General features: G+C 43.1%; 1 protein-coding gene across 1 annotated transcript in view; it reads left to right on the top strand.

The window, feature by feature from the left end:
* Positions 1-17,500, top strand: part of LOC143295690 (uncharacterized) — a 97,390-nt gene that overhangs the window by 73,320 nt on the left and 6,570 nt on the right. The window contains exons 4-5 of the mRNA XM_076607310.1: positions 15,469-15,611; positions 16,485-16,581. Of these exons, the coding sequence (XP_076463425.1) occupies positions 15,469-15,611; positions 16,485-16,581 (240 nt within the window). The remainder of the gene's footprint in view (positions 1-15,468; positions 15,612-16,484; positions 16,582-17,500) is intronic.

Raw genomic sequence — 17,500 nt, 5'->3', positions numbered from 1 at the left:
ATAAGGAAACTTCCTTTGCTTAATAAGGAAGTGACGTAAATTATTACATCTCTCTCGAACACCGAACAAACGGGACGTTAATATGAATTTACCAATATTTTGTTTTCCACCGGATCTCTCTCATCTAAAACACTGCATTTTAAAATAAGACTCAAGACATGAAAATGCTTTTTGTCTTTATCACTAAGTGTGAAGGTCTTTCACAATCTGCGATCGTCAGTGTGGTCTTTTTCGGAAAATACGACAATAGCATTGATTTTTTTTAAAATGAATATTCAGTAGGCACGTGCGAGATGACATATTGGAAGGAGACGAACAAGGCCGCTGAATTTTATTCAGAGGTTGGTTTCCGCATAGGCCTTATCACTTACTGCATAATGTCCGCGAATGACCATCACGATCAGCAGATCGTCTTGCATTTTGCCGATTTGGGTTCGGAGAACACTACAGTTACAACAAACTCGCTGCACTGTGGGTTGGGCACTGATAGAATAGCACTTTGCGTGCACGTTTGAAGAATTTCTTTTTCCATGTGAATTTCCGTTCGAAACAAAAAAGATGCAAATGTTACGCAACCAGTGTGGGAGATAAATCGCGGGGGGCATTTCTGTGGATTCCAACACTAAGTTTTGGGTTTTTTTTCTTTTTCTTTTCTTTTTTCCAATTGTGTCGATTTTCTTCTTGTCCTTCTTGTTTTTCTTCTTTCTTTCTTTCTTTCTTTCTTTCTTTTCTTCTTCTTCTTCTTTTTTTTTGCGATCTGTCGAAGTCGGAAAGTCGTGATGTGGACATGAAAAGTTTTAAACTTTGAGAAATCTATATTATGATCGTACAATAATGAAATGCAGACAAATGTAGGCTGCTCAACATTCTTTTTATTCAATTTCCAGGGATATTAGGGTTCGGCAAACACTTGTTTCTGGTTTAAGTTCCAGCGTTTTCCGTTTTGATGATGTTTCGCAGTAATCACACGTGAGCCGAGAAGGCTTTGCCTCTTGTTTTTTGTGTGTGTTTATTTGTTTGTTTGTTTTTTGTTTTGTGTTTCTCTCTCTGTCTCTGTCTCTGTCTCTCTCTCTCTCTCTCTTTCTGTGTGTGTGTGTGTGTGTGTGTGTGAAAATGAATACTTGCCTCCATTTACATCGTTTTCCCCACATGATTTTCAGTTTTGTTTTAGTTGTACCTGCTGCTGCTGCTGCCAAGGCGAACTGCCTTCTTACCCCATGGGTTCTTTTATGTGCAGTTAAGTCCATGTTTTTTTGTGTTTTTTTGGCTGGGGGGAGGGCGGGTCCCCCCGATGGGGGTGGGGGGTGGGGTGGCTCTTTCACGTGAGCTTGGTTCATAGTCTAATCCGCGAAAGACTGGCACTTAGGCAACCTAGACAACCACCACCATGTAAGGTTTTACTTGGTTGAGGGAGGAGGAGTGTAAAAGAAATATCCACTCCTTAGCAAAGAATCGAACGCGGGACCCTCCAGCTTCCTGAAGCGGGGAGCTTCATCCACCAGACTACCGCGCCACCGTCCTTTTGTTTGTTTGTTTGCTAGTTTTGTTTTGATGTTTTGTTTTGTTTGTGAAAGGTGTGTGTGAGTGTGTGTATGTATGTGGGGGGTGGGGAATATGTTTGTGGGAGAGGGATGGAGGTGTGTGTGTGTGTGTATATGTGTGTGTGTGTGTGTGTGTGTGTGTGTGTGTGTGTGTGTGTATTATATGTGGGGGTGTTTTTATGTTTTATTGTTGTTTTTTCTCTCCATTTTTATGTTTATTTGTTTGTTTGTTTTTATCGCTGGTGGCTGGTAAATGACAGATTTAGTCTGGCGTTCGGTTGCAGAGGAGATAATGGGCAAGAGTACCTTTGGAAAAACATGCCCCCCCCCCCCCCAGCCCCCACCCCCCCAAAAAAAGAAGAAGAGAAAAACAACAACAGAATTCATGATAATGTCAAAGTACCAGACCGTCAACACCAACACTATTTTATCTCTGCTTCCTACCCCCCCCCTCACCCCCCCCACACACACACCTAACCCCTCCCCCCCTCCCCTCTCTCCGACCACAACCCTCCCCTTCCCACACTCCCAACCCACGCCACCACCACCACCACCACCCCTACGCAACCCCAACCTCAAATCCCGCTCCCCCCCCCCCCCCCAATCACCCCCTCCCCCCTCCCCTGTCAAACTTAGGAAGCGGTGCGTTTCGCTTCGGGAGGTTGCTTTGCTACTCTGCTGGCTGTAGCCGTCGTTAATTTCAGGTCATCATTTATTGATGTGGTGGAGGAGGAGGAGGAGCCAGTGGTCGCTGCTGCTGCACCACCACCGCCACCAGTGTGTTGCGAACAGAGCGAAACTGTGTTGTCATCTGTCTATGGTTGGGGTTATTATTATTGATAGGTTACGGAATACAAAGTAGGTGTCTTTGTTGGGAGGGGGGAGGGAGGAGGGGAATGGTTGGGGGCGAGGGGGGGGGAGGGATGGGGAAGGGGAGGTTCAGGGGGGGGGAGGAGGGTGGTGGGAGGGAGAAGAAGGGGGGATGGGGAGGGCGGAAGGTGGGGGGGCGGTTCATGGAGGGGGAGGGGCGGAGGGGGGGAATTCTGAGGGGGTGAAGGGCGGTCAGTGGGGGCAGAGCAAGTGTGGTGCAGCGGTACTGATACTTTGACATTATATCATGGCTTTTTCCCCCCATGTTATGGAGGTGTGGGTGGTAGGGGTTTGAGTGTTGTGTGTGCGTGTGTGTGTGTGTTAGTGTGTGTGTGTATGCTTGCGTGTACGAGTGCGCGCTTGCGCGCTCGTGTTTGTATGTATGTGTGTTAATGTGTGTGTTTATGCACTCCCAAGCGTGTGTGTGTGGAGGGGGGGGGATGGTGGGGGGTGGGGGTGGGGTGGGGTGGGGTGTGTGCATGCGCTCTCATGCGAGTGTGTGTGTGTGGTCCCATGTGTGTGTGTGTGTGTGTGTGTGTGTGTGTTCCCATGTGTATATGTATGTGTGGTCCCATGTGTGTGTGTGTGTGTGTGTTCCCATGTGTATATGTATGTGTGGTCCCATGTGTGTGTGTGTGTGTGTGTTCCCATGTGTATATGTATGTGTGGTCCCATGTGTGTGTGTGTGTGTGTGCGTGTGTGCGTGCGAGTTGCGCAGCGCTCCCATACGGGAGTGTGTACGTAGGTGTGATTGTAAATGGAGGGTTGCATACATGTGTTAACTGCAAGGCCGACAAGTGTCAATGTGACACACAAGGGAAGCCGCTTACTGCACACCTTTCCTGTACAGTGCAGAGAGAAACAAAACAGAAACGAGGGACTGATAACATTGCAGAATAGACAGACGGGAAAACCGTTTGCAGAGATCCAGATTTTGACACACAATCGACAGACCTGGAGGAATCTGGTGAACATGTAGTTCTTCTGTGCGGCGCCACAGTGACTCTTTACAGAGCTGAGGGAGAAGAAGAAGAAGAAGAATAGGAGGAGGAGGAAAAGGAGGAGGAGAGAGAAAGATGTTCGGCCATGGAACACGCTTGGAAATGATAATTCCATCGAAGAAAAACCTGCACAATATGGAGAAATGCGCGGACAATGATTTATTGAGATGCCAAAATGATAGCCTCCAATATTACGTGATAGCGTCTGCTATTACACCGGTCCATAACGAGTTATATTATCATTGATGCATTGAAGATCCCTGTACAGTTCTTTCTCCGCAGATAATAACTATATGGACAAGGAGAATTGAGTAAGAGAGGGGTGGGGAATGAGAGAGAGAAGAGATAGTGAGAGAGAGAGAGAGAGAGAGAGAGAGAGAGAGAGAGAGAGAGAGAGAGAGGGGTGAACTTAGTTTCAGTTTCAAGAAGGCGTCAGAGCGTGCGGACTGATCCATACACGCTCCACCACATCTGGTCTAAAAAAAACAAGAGAGGCAAGGCCTTCAAGACTCACTTATGATAAATTAAGTCCCCTAGCATTAATTACAGAGTAATTTCCCTTTTTTACTATCTGCACCAAAACCTTTGCAAAATCAATAAAACTTCCATGCTTAGCAAAAGAAGTTCCTGTTTGAACAAAAAATGATAATAATGACTGCTCTTGTTGTTGTGTCAGAATAAGAGGTCAAAGTGCCAAGTTTAGAGAATACAAAAAATATAAATATAACAGTAAATGCAGTTTGCATATAATTAGGCTTCAATTTTTTTGTGTGTGCCCATCCCAGAGGTGCAATATTGTTTTAAACAAGATGACTGGAAAGAATTTTTCCTATTTTTATGCCTAATTTGGTGTCAACTGACAAAGTATTTGCAGAGAAAATGTCAATGTTAAAGTTTACCACGGACACACACACACACACACACACACACAACCGAACACCGGGTTAAAACATAGACCCACTTTGTTTACACAAGTGAGTCAAAAAGTAGGGAGAAGACACTTGACCAAAGAAAAGACCCAACCCGCTGGTCAGACCTTTGGAAAATCTTGACAGACATTAGCTGCCCCCCCCCAACCCCCGGATCCCCCCTTAAGCTCTAGACATTAATAATTACCATGAACATTTTGAACTACTGCTTCTGATATCTCCTTCTTCTTCTTCTTCTTCTGTCTCCTTTCTCTCTCTCTCCTGACGCCATTTCTTCTGTCTCCTTTCTCTCTCCTGACGCCATTTCTTCTGTCTTCTCTCTCTCTCCTGACATTATCATCTTCGTTGGTGTGAACTTTTATAACTTCGTTGTGCCAGTGCTTATTTCTTATCTTGTTCTTTCAAACGTTTCATCAGTTGGTGAGTCAATTTACCCTTGAACACTTACTTCAGTTCAATTACGCGCGGACTTTTATCCTTCCGTCTCATCCACAAATGTCTTCATTTGATCGTTGCGAACATTTCATGCAAATATGTTATTTTGTGGTTTAGATCTACACTCCTGAGGTTTTGATTTATGACTACAATTGCGTTTCTTCATTATTATAATTTTTATTTTATTTTTTCGGAAGACTTAGAGCCGATTTCGTGACGTCAGAATTTGGAAACGCCCGGCCCAAGCGTGTAGTACATTGTACCACATTGTTCCATTGTGAGACACCGAACTGTTAACGTCATTTCATGTTTTCTTCGATTTTGACGCAAGCACCATGCTGTCTATTATATCTTGTGTCTGAGTCTTTATTTAAACCATTTTAACTTTTTAAAATGACTAAAATGACAAAACATAACAAACGTAGTGTCTCAATTCCATCTCTTCATACAATTAAACATACACTTGATCCTTTTAGGCAAGTGACTTTCACAACAAAACGGGGATGTCTAGCACTCTGGAGGAGAACACTTCTTCTCCGATATTATATTCAAGTTCCAAGTGTGCCTGGATTTCGTGTTACCTGGCAAGATCAGGATAAGGGTGGCAAAAATGATCTTCCGTGTGACCTTGAAAAAGAAAGGTCTTCAGCTGGCCCAATAGCCCTTCCGTACAGTGACGGTCTGGCACTTACTAAAGTGACCATCTTTTTTCACAATGACCAGAGACTGAAAATTACCATTTACTACTCTACTAACAAAGTCTTGATCCAGGGTAAAAGCTGCACACCCTGGGTCAATGAAGAGTTCAGAATCCTCAAGACATTAGTGGAGGATCTTTATGACAAACATGCAGGTAGAGAGGCATCCGAGACAGCTATCCAGGGCATCCCTCTCCCTGCTCAACTCCATGAGCTGAATATTGGTGCTGAAGTTCCTCAGTCACACCAACCACTGCTGATGATTGGCGGCAGTGAAGAGATTGACTCATCACCAGAAAGGTCTAACTCATCACCAGAAAGGTCTACAGGAGCCCAGAACGACCACTCCTCCGCGCTCACTCTGATATGTCCACATTCTGCCAGCGTGAGCAATATACCTGCTTCTGGTGGGCCTGGAGAGATGGTTCATCCACATGACACATCAGCTTCACTTCACTTATCTTTTTTGTCGTCACCACCACGCCCATTCGTCCCCGTCATCAATTCAACTTCAGACACACAGACTGTACAGGACAATGTATCTGTTTCTTCTTCTGATACAAAAGACGCCAGTAGTTCTGAGCTCGTTGAGAAAAGTCCACCACAGAGCCAGAGCCAGAGCAGTGAGCAGTCTTCTGATACATCCTTCCCAGAGCTAACAAGTTCAAAGCCTTCTAATTTTTCTTCGAATATTTTGGTTGATCATTGTTCAGAAGACGTTGATAACATTCATCTCAGAAGTGTGCTTCGGAAAATTGCCCAGCTGGAAAAAACACTCGACACTGTGTTGAGTGATAATGATGCTATGAAAACTCACATACACTCTCTACAATCAAAACTAGACAGTCTCACATCTAAGACACTCGTAACATCATCCACACAGACAAATGGATCAGCTTCAATCACTGAACATGTTGCAAATGTTACCACTTCGAATCGTTTTCTTCATCTCGAGCATGTCGACAGTGACAACGTGCCCTGTGACACCGACTTCCAGACCTTCAAAACTCGTCGCACTTCAAACCGTACCAAACACCACGACGATGGTGATCCACAGTCTCAATCTTCTTCCAATGTCAAATCGAAAGGCTCACAGCGATCTGCTCTGAACACTTTATCTAAACTTACAATCCCAGAAAGAGCCACCAGGGTTCTAATTGGTGACTCTGTCATCAGATATATAAACCCTAGGAGGATCACAACGCCCGGTACCTATCTTTTTAAAATTTGTGTACCTGGAATGACAAGCACTGATCTGAAACAATGGCTTGACTCTTTGGGTGAAAACAAAGGTATTGAATTGGTCACTGTCCATGTCGGTGTTAACGACTGTTCAAGTAGTCGCATCGAAGAAGACACATGGAACAAACTCATATCAAGTATTCACCGTGTTTTCCCCAGGGCATCCATTCACATGAGCTCCATTGTTCCGGCAAAGGGAAATCACAACTTCAACAACGCTATTTTCCCGTCAAACAGAACCCTGTCAAGTGTATGCCATCGCCTAGGAGTACCAGTCATAAATCATATGCCATCCTTCAGATCACCTTCAGATGGTACCCTCTATTCAGATCATATCCATCTGAGTAAAAAAGGAACTGCTCAGTTGGCCCACAATCTACAGCTCACTGAAAAGCGTCTTTCAGAAACTGAAAAAATTCCTAACACTTCTCAGAAACCCAAATGGCTGACTGGTTGTCATACACACCACCATCAACATGCATCTAGGCATCCTGTCAATCAAGAACGCCGGTTCCGTGGGAAATACATTCATCAGGGTGGTCCATATCATCGTTTGAGGCCCGTTTTTTCTAACGGTCAGCCGACCCAACCCCGCAAGTTCCCTGTTCATCCATTACAGGACCAGCACTACATGCCTACACAGCCACAACGTTTCAGCTTTCCACCCGGTGCTACTAGAATGCATCAGGACCAGTTCCCCATCATACAGCCACGGCGCCACAACTTCCCACCAGCCATTCATCAGGCCCAGTTTCCCATCACGCAGCCACGGCGCCACGACTTTCCACCAGACGCTAATCAGGACCTGTTCCCCATGGCCTCACATACACAGCACTTCGACCCTCCACCCAATCCTGCTGTCTGTCGTCAAGACCAGTACGACTTCCAGCCAGCTGCTGCTGATAGTCAATATGACCACTATTCCAACAACTTGTGTCATTATTCAAACAAAGTATTTGGAAACTGCTATTCTTTGTCACCAGAACAACCATCATTCCACAATGCTTACCAACATACCACACACCCTTTCCCCGTTAAATCTGTACCACTCTTCAACCCTTCTTTACAAACAGACCAATTCCCAGCTCTCAGACCTCACCCCTCGATACAATCTCTTGTATCATAAATAATTAGATGACTGACGATCAGCCCAGATCGTACATGACGTTGTGGGAACTTAACTCACCCCACCTCCCCACCTCCCCCTCCCCTGCAAGCTGTCATCGCCATGGATGTTTCAGTTTGCATCGTTGACGTTCCCAGAGACTTGCCTTGGCGTCAAATCAACGCGGACATAGAAGCTCGCTCTCTCTCTCCTCTCTCTCTCTCTCTCTCTCTCAGCTGAATTATTCAGCACTTTCCCTTACTAGAACTGCATTTCGAAAATCTAGGTAGTATTTTTATTATGCACTAATGTCAAGTCCTGCTAATGTCTCGAACTGGCCTGTTTGTGAAGGACTGCGAGTAGGTCACTTAAACATATGTCTTTTGGTCAACAAAATGACAGACGTATCGAAGATGATATATAATAATGATAAACCATTCCATATCTTTGGCTTTTCTGAATCATGGACGAACATTCACATTAATGACAAATCTATTTCTATTCCTGGTTACAATATTGTTCGGAAAAATCTCAAAAATCTAAAGAAAGTGGTATCGTCATTTATATTCAAAATAACGTTCCGTACAGAATTCGTAATGACCTACATCATCCAGATGTTGAATCACTGTGGCTTGAAGTTCAATCCCAAAATAAATCAACAGATTCGCTCCTTATAGCATTTTTGTACAGACATCCTAAGAGTTTTTCCAAGTGGTATGACGATTTTTGTGAAATGATGGACAGCGCCTGGCTTTCAAAAAAAGAAGTATTAATTTTGGGTGACTTTAATTTAGATCTTTTTCAGCGTCATAGCCGATGGAACAACATCTATACGTCTTACAATCTCCATCAGTGTATTGATTCCCCCACCAGAGTTACACAAAAAACTAGAACGCTCTTAGATCATATTTATACATCCAATCTAACATCAGTTCGAGAAATTTGTGTGCCGAATGTTGGCGTAAGTGACCACAATGCCGTCTGCATTACATGGGGAAAAAAGGGTTTCAAAATACCTAAAACAGGTCATACTGTTGTCACATTTCGGTCATTTAAACATTTTAATCTGGACGCCTTTCAATCAGACCTCATTTCTGCACCTTTCACTAACATTTATAGCTTTACTAATCCAGAAGAAGCCCTTTCCTTTTGGACTGCAACGTTACTGCATGTTGTTGATAAACATATCCCTTAATTCAGAGACGAGTCAAGTCGGAAATTCTTCCGAGTTGGCTTACGCAAGATATCTTTCAAGCAATGGATGACAGAGACCATCAAAGATAATCGGTCCATTCGAAGAATACCAGAAGAAACGTAATATTGTCAAATACATGATCAGAAAGTCTAAACGGTTTTTCTTTCGTAAGCTAATCGAAGACAAAAGCAACACAGCCTCCATATGGAAGGCTATACACCACTCACCAAACCAAACAATTCAAATGCGGAATGTCTCATTCCTGTTGATACACTGAACAATCACTTTGCTGACATTGGAAACAAATTAATCGCAAATGACAGTGCACACACTTCTTTTGATTTCAGCATTTTAGAAAACTTCTGTCATAATAAAGATATAAAAACAAAGTTTTCTGTTCCATTAATGTCTATTCATGAAGTCTTATCTTATTTAGTATCGCTAAAAAATAAAAACTCGTGTGGCTTCGATGGCATTAGTCCAAAAATATTAAAACTATCTGCACCTTATATTGCCGATTCTCTTACTTATCTCTTCAATCTTTGTCTATCCAAAAATCATTTTCCAAAAGAGTTTAAATATGCAAAGGTTATTCCCCTGCATAAAAAAGGTGATGCTAATGATGTCAATAATTACAGACCAATCTCATTGTTGTCTTCTGTCTCAAAAGTTCTAGAACGTCATGTACACCTTTGTCTTACATTCTTTATTGAAAAATATCAGCTTCTCTATACCAATCAATCAGGATTTAGACAGCACCATTCTTGTGAAACCGCTTTATGTAGAATAACTGATGCATGGCTGCGTGATATTAATAAAAGCAAGGTGGTTGGAGTGATATTCCTTGATTTTACAAAAGCGTTTGACTTAATCAATCACGAAATATTGCTTCAAAAATTGAAATGTTATGGTATTGACGATAACTGCTTATTGTTTCTCAGATCTTACCTAGAAAACCGTATTCAGGCTGTCTATTCACGTGCTTTATTTCTTCCAAAAGGGCATGTTCCAAGAGGAGTACCGCAGGGGTCAATTCTAGGCCCTCTCTTATTTTCCTTGTATATCAACGATCTACCTTTATCAATTCAACATGCAATCTGTGATTTATTTGCTGATGATACATCAATACAATATGCTAGTCACAATGTTGACGAAATTAGTTATCACCTGAATGCCAACATGAAATCTGTCGAAAACTGGTGTGATGCTAATGATATGGTCGTACACCCTGAAAAGACAGAATGCATGTTAATTTGTCCTCGTCAGAAAAGACAGAACATAAAAGAAGCACAACTTAACATAAAATATAAAGATAATACTATCAAACAAGTTACTAAGCATATGCTATTAGGCATTACTATTGATCAAAATCTTTCGTGGCAGGAACATATTCATTGCCTCATAAAACAAGTATCATCTAGTGTATTCCAATTATCACAGATCAAACACTTTCTTGATAATCATTCTAGACGTGTGTTTTACTTTGCCTATATCCAGTCTCGCCTCAGCTATTGCTCGATTATTTGGGGTAAATGTCCTCCTTCTACATTAAAGCCACTTTGCTCTTTACAAAAACGTGCCATTAAGATGATTAACCATGTAAATACCACAGGTGGATCTGTCCACAATATGTACAAAGAACTTCAAATATTACCTGTTCATCTACTTATTAGATATAACACATTGATTCTTATGCATAAAATTGTTCATAACGCATGCCCACAATATTTAAAATCGTTATTTTGTTTCCAGTTCCAACGTAATTCAGATAGAGCTATTGTCCCAAAGCCTAAAATTGATTTATTTAAGATGAGTCTCTCATTTAATGGAAGCATCGAATGGAACATGCTTCCAAAGACATGTCGTCAAATTCCAGCCATATCTCTCTTTAAAACTAAGATAAGAATATTTCTATTCGATACATTTGATTAACCTACTCGCGGTCTTTTGCAAATGCTTCCTTGTACTCAGTCCACTAGCTGCCATGCCATGATGAATGAAAAATTGAATGTATGTGTATGTGTGAACAGTAAGTGCGTGTGTGTGTTTGAGTGTGTGGGCGTGAATGTGTACGTATGTCTTTGTTGCTTGTTTTATAATTTTGTGTGTGTGTGTGTGTGTGTGTGTGTGCGCGCGCGTGTGTGTGTGTGTGTGTGTGTGTGTGTGTGTGTGTAAGTACCTATGTACATGTAATGTACCAATTGTTCCAGTTTTTCATCGCTTTGTGACCTTTAATAGACTATTCAAGTTCCTATTCTTATTCGTCGTTCTTATTATTTTATTTTATTTCAGTTTATTTCTTTATTTTTATGTTTTGTGTCGTTCGTTCTTTATTTTTTATGTCGTTAAATGGGCAGAATTGTAAAAAGGCCTTTACTGTGCCTAATTCTTTACCCATTAAAGATTCAATCAATCAATCAATCTTCTTCTTCGTCAACTCTTAGAAGCGTGACTGGGACGCCACAGAGAAGGACTGTTCACCAGGTTCCTCCTGGTCTGTCCGTCGTGTGTCCAAGCCGTGGTCTCCAGTCTTGTCCGATCAGACATGTCGTCAGTCCATCGTTTTGTTGACTCACTTGTGTAAACAAAGTGAGTCTATGTTTTAACCCGGTGTTCGGTTGTGTGTGTGTGTGTGTGTCCGTGGTAAACTTTAACATTAACATTTTCTCTGCAAATACTTTGTCAGTTGACACCAAATTAGGCATAAAAATAGGAAAAAATCAGTTCTTTCCAGTCATATTGTTTAGAACAATATTGCACCTCTGGGATGGGCACAAAAAAATATAAAATGAAGCCTAATCATATGCAAACTGCATTTACTGTTATATTTATATTTTTTGTATTCTCTAAACTTGGCACTTTGATCTGATATTCTGACCCAACAACAAGAGCAGTCATTATTATCATTTTTTGTTCAAACAGGAACTTCTTTTGCTAAGCATGGAAGTTTTATTTATTTTGCAAACGTTTTGGTGCAGATAGAATAAAAAAAAGGGAAATTACTCTGTAATTAATGCTAGGGGACTTAATTTGCTTTAAACTGATCTTTCTCATCTTAAACATTACATTTTGAAATTATACTCAATACATAAAAAGCTTGGATTTTTTTTAAAAAGTGTATCACTAATGAGTCTTGAAGGCCTTGCCTCTCTTGCTTTTTGTTTTGTGTTCCTCCTGCCCCCGCCCTTCCCCCGTTCCCCTCCCTCAACAGCTCCTTGGTGGATTGTTTCCTAAAGCCATTGGGTCTGGTGACGCGACCATATCAACGTAAGTTTCAGTTTCAGTAGCTCAAGGAGGCGTCACTGCGTTCGGACAAATCCATATACGCTACACCACATCTACCAAGCAGATGCCTGACCAGCAGCGTAACCCAACGCGCTTAGTCAGGCCTTGAGATATCAGCGTAAAAGAAGAAGGAGTAGGGGGATGAAGAAGACGCAGAAGGAGAGAGGGGAGAGAAGAAGTTGGAGGAGGAGGAGGGGGGGGGGGGAGAAGAAGGAGGAGGAGGAGGAGGGGGGGAGAAGAAGAAGAAGAAGGAGGGGGTTTGAGGGGGGTGGGGGAAGGAGGAGGAGGAGGGGGGAGGGGAGGGAAGACGAAGGAGAAGATGAAAAAGGGGGAGGAGGAGGGGGGGTAGGGGAGGGAGGAAAGAGAAGAAGAAGGAGGAGGAGAGGGGCAGGATAGGGGGGGAGGGGGGGGGGGAGAGAGAAGAAGAAGGAGGAGGAGAAGGAGAACGATAGGATGAGGGAGATGGGGAGAGGGTGGAGAGAGAAGACGAAGAAGGAGAAGGGAGGTGGAGAATTTGCACGGCTGTGTAAGTCGAGTTGCCGCCAAAAGATGTCCACTCTTCCACTATTCGTCGACCACGTGGTCACTGTCACGTGATCAATTTCCCGCGTGCTGTTTTCAGACTCCATTCTCCGGTGATGTGTCACCTCAGCTAGCTGGTCACGTCATAAGCATCGTCAGTCGTCGTTATTTGTGTTTTTCGGCAGCAGTTTGCATTGGCAATTAACTCTTAATTGGTGGAGCATAGTTAGTGAATTGATTGATTAATGGCCCGGCCTTACCCCCTAGCAATGCGATGTTTGTATGGCGCAGCAGTGACAAATTGGTGGCGTGTGGCTGCATGCTGTTGTAAAGGAAGCGCCGGGCCGTGTGGCAGACTCGGTCCAGGCGTTGGATTTCTGTTCAGCGTTGTTCTTGCAAGTTATATGTTCCATAGTCCCCCCCCCCCCTTTTTTTTTAACACGATAAATCAAAATGCTGTCGTGTTTATGTCTTCTTTTCTTTCAACAATGTTATGCAGTTATAAGCATAATTATATAGGTACATACAATTATTACATGCACGTGTACAAACTCGCACGTTTTCAAAATCATATGTGCACATACTTATACGCATACAAACGTACGTGCAGACACGATACACAAAGACTTCTCTCTCTCTCTCATACACACACACGCGCGCGCGCGCGCGCATGCACGCGCACACACACATATGCACACGCATGCACGCGCACACACACACACGCACATACACACACACACGCACATACACACACACACATACGCATGCACGCGCGCGCGCGCACACACACACACACACGCACTCACAGAGACACACACGCGCGCGCGCGCGCACAGCAGAGGCTGTCGTACAGAGGCGCTTCTTACAATGCAGAGTGTTTCCATGGAAACATGAAAATGAAGCACATTGTATCTGGACTTTATGCTGGAACACCAACTATCAAAATCGTACGAGCGCGCGCGCGTATATGTGTGTGTGTGTGTGTGTGTGTGCGTGTGCGTGCGTGTGTGTGTGTGTGTGTGCACCTCCATCGCTGGCCAGCACGCTGACAAAAATTGCATTTGGAGCGGATGGAAATGTGATATGTTGCCACAGATTCTGTGAAAACCACCCACCTTCTCTCTCACCACTGTCATTTTCCCCTCACTGTGTCTCTATCTGGGGAACTCTCATTCTATTTATCTGTCTCTGTCCCTCACCCCCCTCTCTCTCTTTCCTGGCTTTTACAAACCACCTCTCTCTCTCTCTCTCACTGTCACTCTTTGTGTCTCTCTCTCATGCACACACACACACACACACACACACACACACACACACACACACACACACACACACACTGTCACTCTTTGTGTCTCTCTCTCATGCACACACACACACACACACACACACACACATGCAAAGAGAGATAGATATATACATTGATAGATTAATAGATAGATAGAGAGAGAGAGAGAGAGAGAGAGAGAGAGCGCATTTGTAGAGAGAGAGAGAGAGGGGGGGAATGAATGAATGAATGAATGAATGAATGAATGTTTATTTTCCAACAGTGAAGACATTAGCACTTACTCATCTGCTGTTGTTACACGAGATACGCATATAAATGTTGTTATACTTAATACTTAATACATGTATAATGAGAGAGAGAGCATTTCTAGATAAAAAGACAGATACTGTATAGATAGACAAACAGACAAACCTACTGATGGACAGACTGCCACACACAGAGACAGACAGACAGACAGACAGACAGACCGACAGATATATACAAATAATTATATGTGTTGTTGTTGTCTATTCTTTCTTCTCTCACAAACCTAGGGCGCAATAGCCGAGTGGTTAAAACGTTGGACTTTCAATCTTAGGGTCCCGGGTTCGAATCACGGTAACGGCGCCTGGTGGGTATAGAGTGGAGATTATTCCGATCTCCCAGGTCAACATATTATGTGCAGACCTGCTAGTGCCTGAACCCCCTTCGTGTGTATACGCACACAGAAGATCAAATACGCACGTTGAAGATCCTGTAACTCATGTCAGGGTTCGGTGGGTTATGGAGACAGGAAAATACCCAGCATGCATAAACCACGACAGAGTCATCGGCAAGTCGATGTTGGTCGTGAAACGGAAAGAAGAAGAGTCTCAACGCCTGACCAGCCCGATGATCAGGCATCTGCTCTCTTTTTTTCTACTTAAATCCGAAAGCATTGACACCTCATTGAAGCTATTACTAATTACTGTCACAAAAGATTTCTCTGTGTGAAATTCGGGCTGCTCTCCTTAGGGAGAGCGCGTCGCTACACTGACAGCGCCACCTCCTGTTGTTGTTTTTTTTATGCACGCAGTGTTTATATTTGTTTTTCCAATCGAAGTGGATTTTTCTACAGAATTTTGCCACGGACAACCCTTTTGTTGCCGTGGTGGGTTCTTTTACATGCGCAAAGTGCGTGATGCGCACGGCACCTCGGTTTATCGTCTCAACCGAATGACTAGCGTCCACACCACCACTCAAGGTCTAGTGGAGGCGGAGAAAATACTGGTGACTGTGCCGTGGTTCAAACCAGCGCGCTCAGATTCTCTCGCTTCCTAGGCGGGCGCATTACTTCTAGGCCATCACTCCACATTGAAGCTGAAGCTGTGTCCCCTTGCAGGGAACGGAACGATCGAGTTCAACGAGTTCCTGGAGATGATGTCCTCCCAGTGCGCCTCCAACGAAGGGGATGAAATCTTCAACGCCTTCAAGGTCTTCGACAAGAACGGAGACGGCTATATCAATCGCGAAGAACTACGACAGGTTTGGAGAGGGGAAAAAGGCGTGCACGTTGAGTTGTGTTGGCGGAATGGTGTGTGGGTGTGGGGTGGGGAGGGGAGGTGAGGAGTGGTCAGTGGATTGGGAGGGGAGGGGGGAGGAAGGGTTCGTGGGGGAGGGGGGGGGGTCAGGGGGGTAACCACAAAATTACTAATCATGTCTGTTTTAAAGTGTTTACCCTCCGAGTTAATCTGAAGAAGAAGATGATGACGATGATGACTACGACGATGCTGCTGCTGCTGCTGATGATGATGATGACGACGACGGTGACGGTGATAGTGAAGATGATGATGATGAAGGTTATGTTGATGATGATGATAATGATAATGACAACGTCGACAACGATGCTGATGGTTATGACAACGACGGCGATGATGATGACAATGATGGTGAAGAAGATGATGATGAACATTATGTTTATGATGATGATAATGACATCGTCGACGATGATGCTGATGATGATGAATGATCAGTATGATGATGACGATGCTGCTGCTGCTGCTGCTGCTGCTGCTGATGCTGATGATGATGATGATCAGATTGACGACGATGGTGACGATGGTGATAACGACAACGACGGTGACGATGATGGTGATGACGACGACGACGATGACGGTGATGATGATGATGATGATCACGAAGATAATCACCATGATGATGATGATGATGATGATGAGATTGACGACGATGGTGACGATGGTGATAACGACAACGACGGTGACGATGATGGTGATGATGACGACGACGACGACGATGATGATGATGATGATGATGATGATGATGATGATGATCACGAAGATGATCACCATGATGATGATGATGACGACGATGATGATGACGATGACGATGATGCCCCAGGTGATGACCAGCCTGGGGGAACACCTGTCGGAGAAGGAGCTGGAGGACATGATGAAGGAGGCGGACACGGACGGGGATGGTCTCATCAACTACACAGGTTCTCGGTTCATTGCTTTATTTATTTATTTATTTATTTATTTATTCATTCACTCGTTTATTTATCTGTTTATTTATTCATTTATCCATTTGTTTGTTTATTCATCTGTTTATTCATTTGTTTGTTTATTTATTTATTTATTCATTCATTCATTCACTCGTTTATTTATCTGTTTGTTTATTCATTTATCCATTTGTTTGTTTGCTCATCTATTTATTCATTTGTTTGTTTATTTATTTATTTATTTATTCGTTTATTGTTTATTTGTTTGTTGTTTTTTGTTTAATGTCCCGTCACACATATCGGTGATTGAAGACATTTTGTTAAAGTATTTATGAATACATCTGAGTATTATCGGTTAGAAGGGGTGGGAGATGTGGATGAATGGAGGGTTGGGGGAAACTGGGCAAATGAGGGTAAAAATGTGGGTGAAATTTGGAAGAAAAACAAAACAAAAAACAAAAAAAACCCTCTAAATACAGTTACAGGAAATTACTTAAAGGACTTCGTAAAAGAGAAGTCGTTAAACTGACAAGCGAAACAACTGATAATGAATGCAAAAAGTCAAAAACATCAACGTTCTCAGTCACTTGTGAAGACACACTTTCGTGTACAAAAGGCTTCATCAAGCTACAGTGAAAAATTATATGCTCAATTGTCAGGTTACTTTATTTATCTATTAATTCATTTATCTGTTTATTTGTTCATTATTTTATTTAATGGTATCGTGAAATACAAGAGAAGTTTCTTGCCTCCCCCACTTCCCCTCATGTGGTAGTGATGTGGTGTGATGTGGTGATGTGATGTTGTGTGGTGTGATGTGGTGATGTGATGTTGTGTGGTGTGATGTGGTGTGGTGATGTGAAGTTGTGTGATGTTGTGTGGTGTGATGTGGTGTGATGTGGTGATGTGATGTTGT

This window comes from Babylonia areolata, chromosome 21 (genome assembly GCF_041734735.1).
Source record: "Babylonia areolata isolate BAREFJ2019XMU chromosome 21, ASM4173473v1, whole genome shotgun sequence".
Lineage (NCBI taxonomy): Eukaryota > Metazoa > Mollusca > Gastropoda > Neogastropoda > Buccinidae > Babylonia > Babylonia areolata.
Note: the sequence above shows the minus strand (reverse complement) of the source record. Positions and strands in the feature narration are given on the sequence as shown.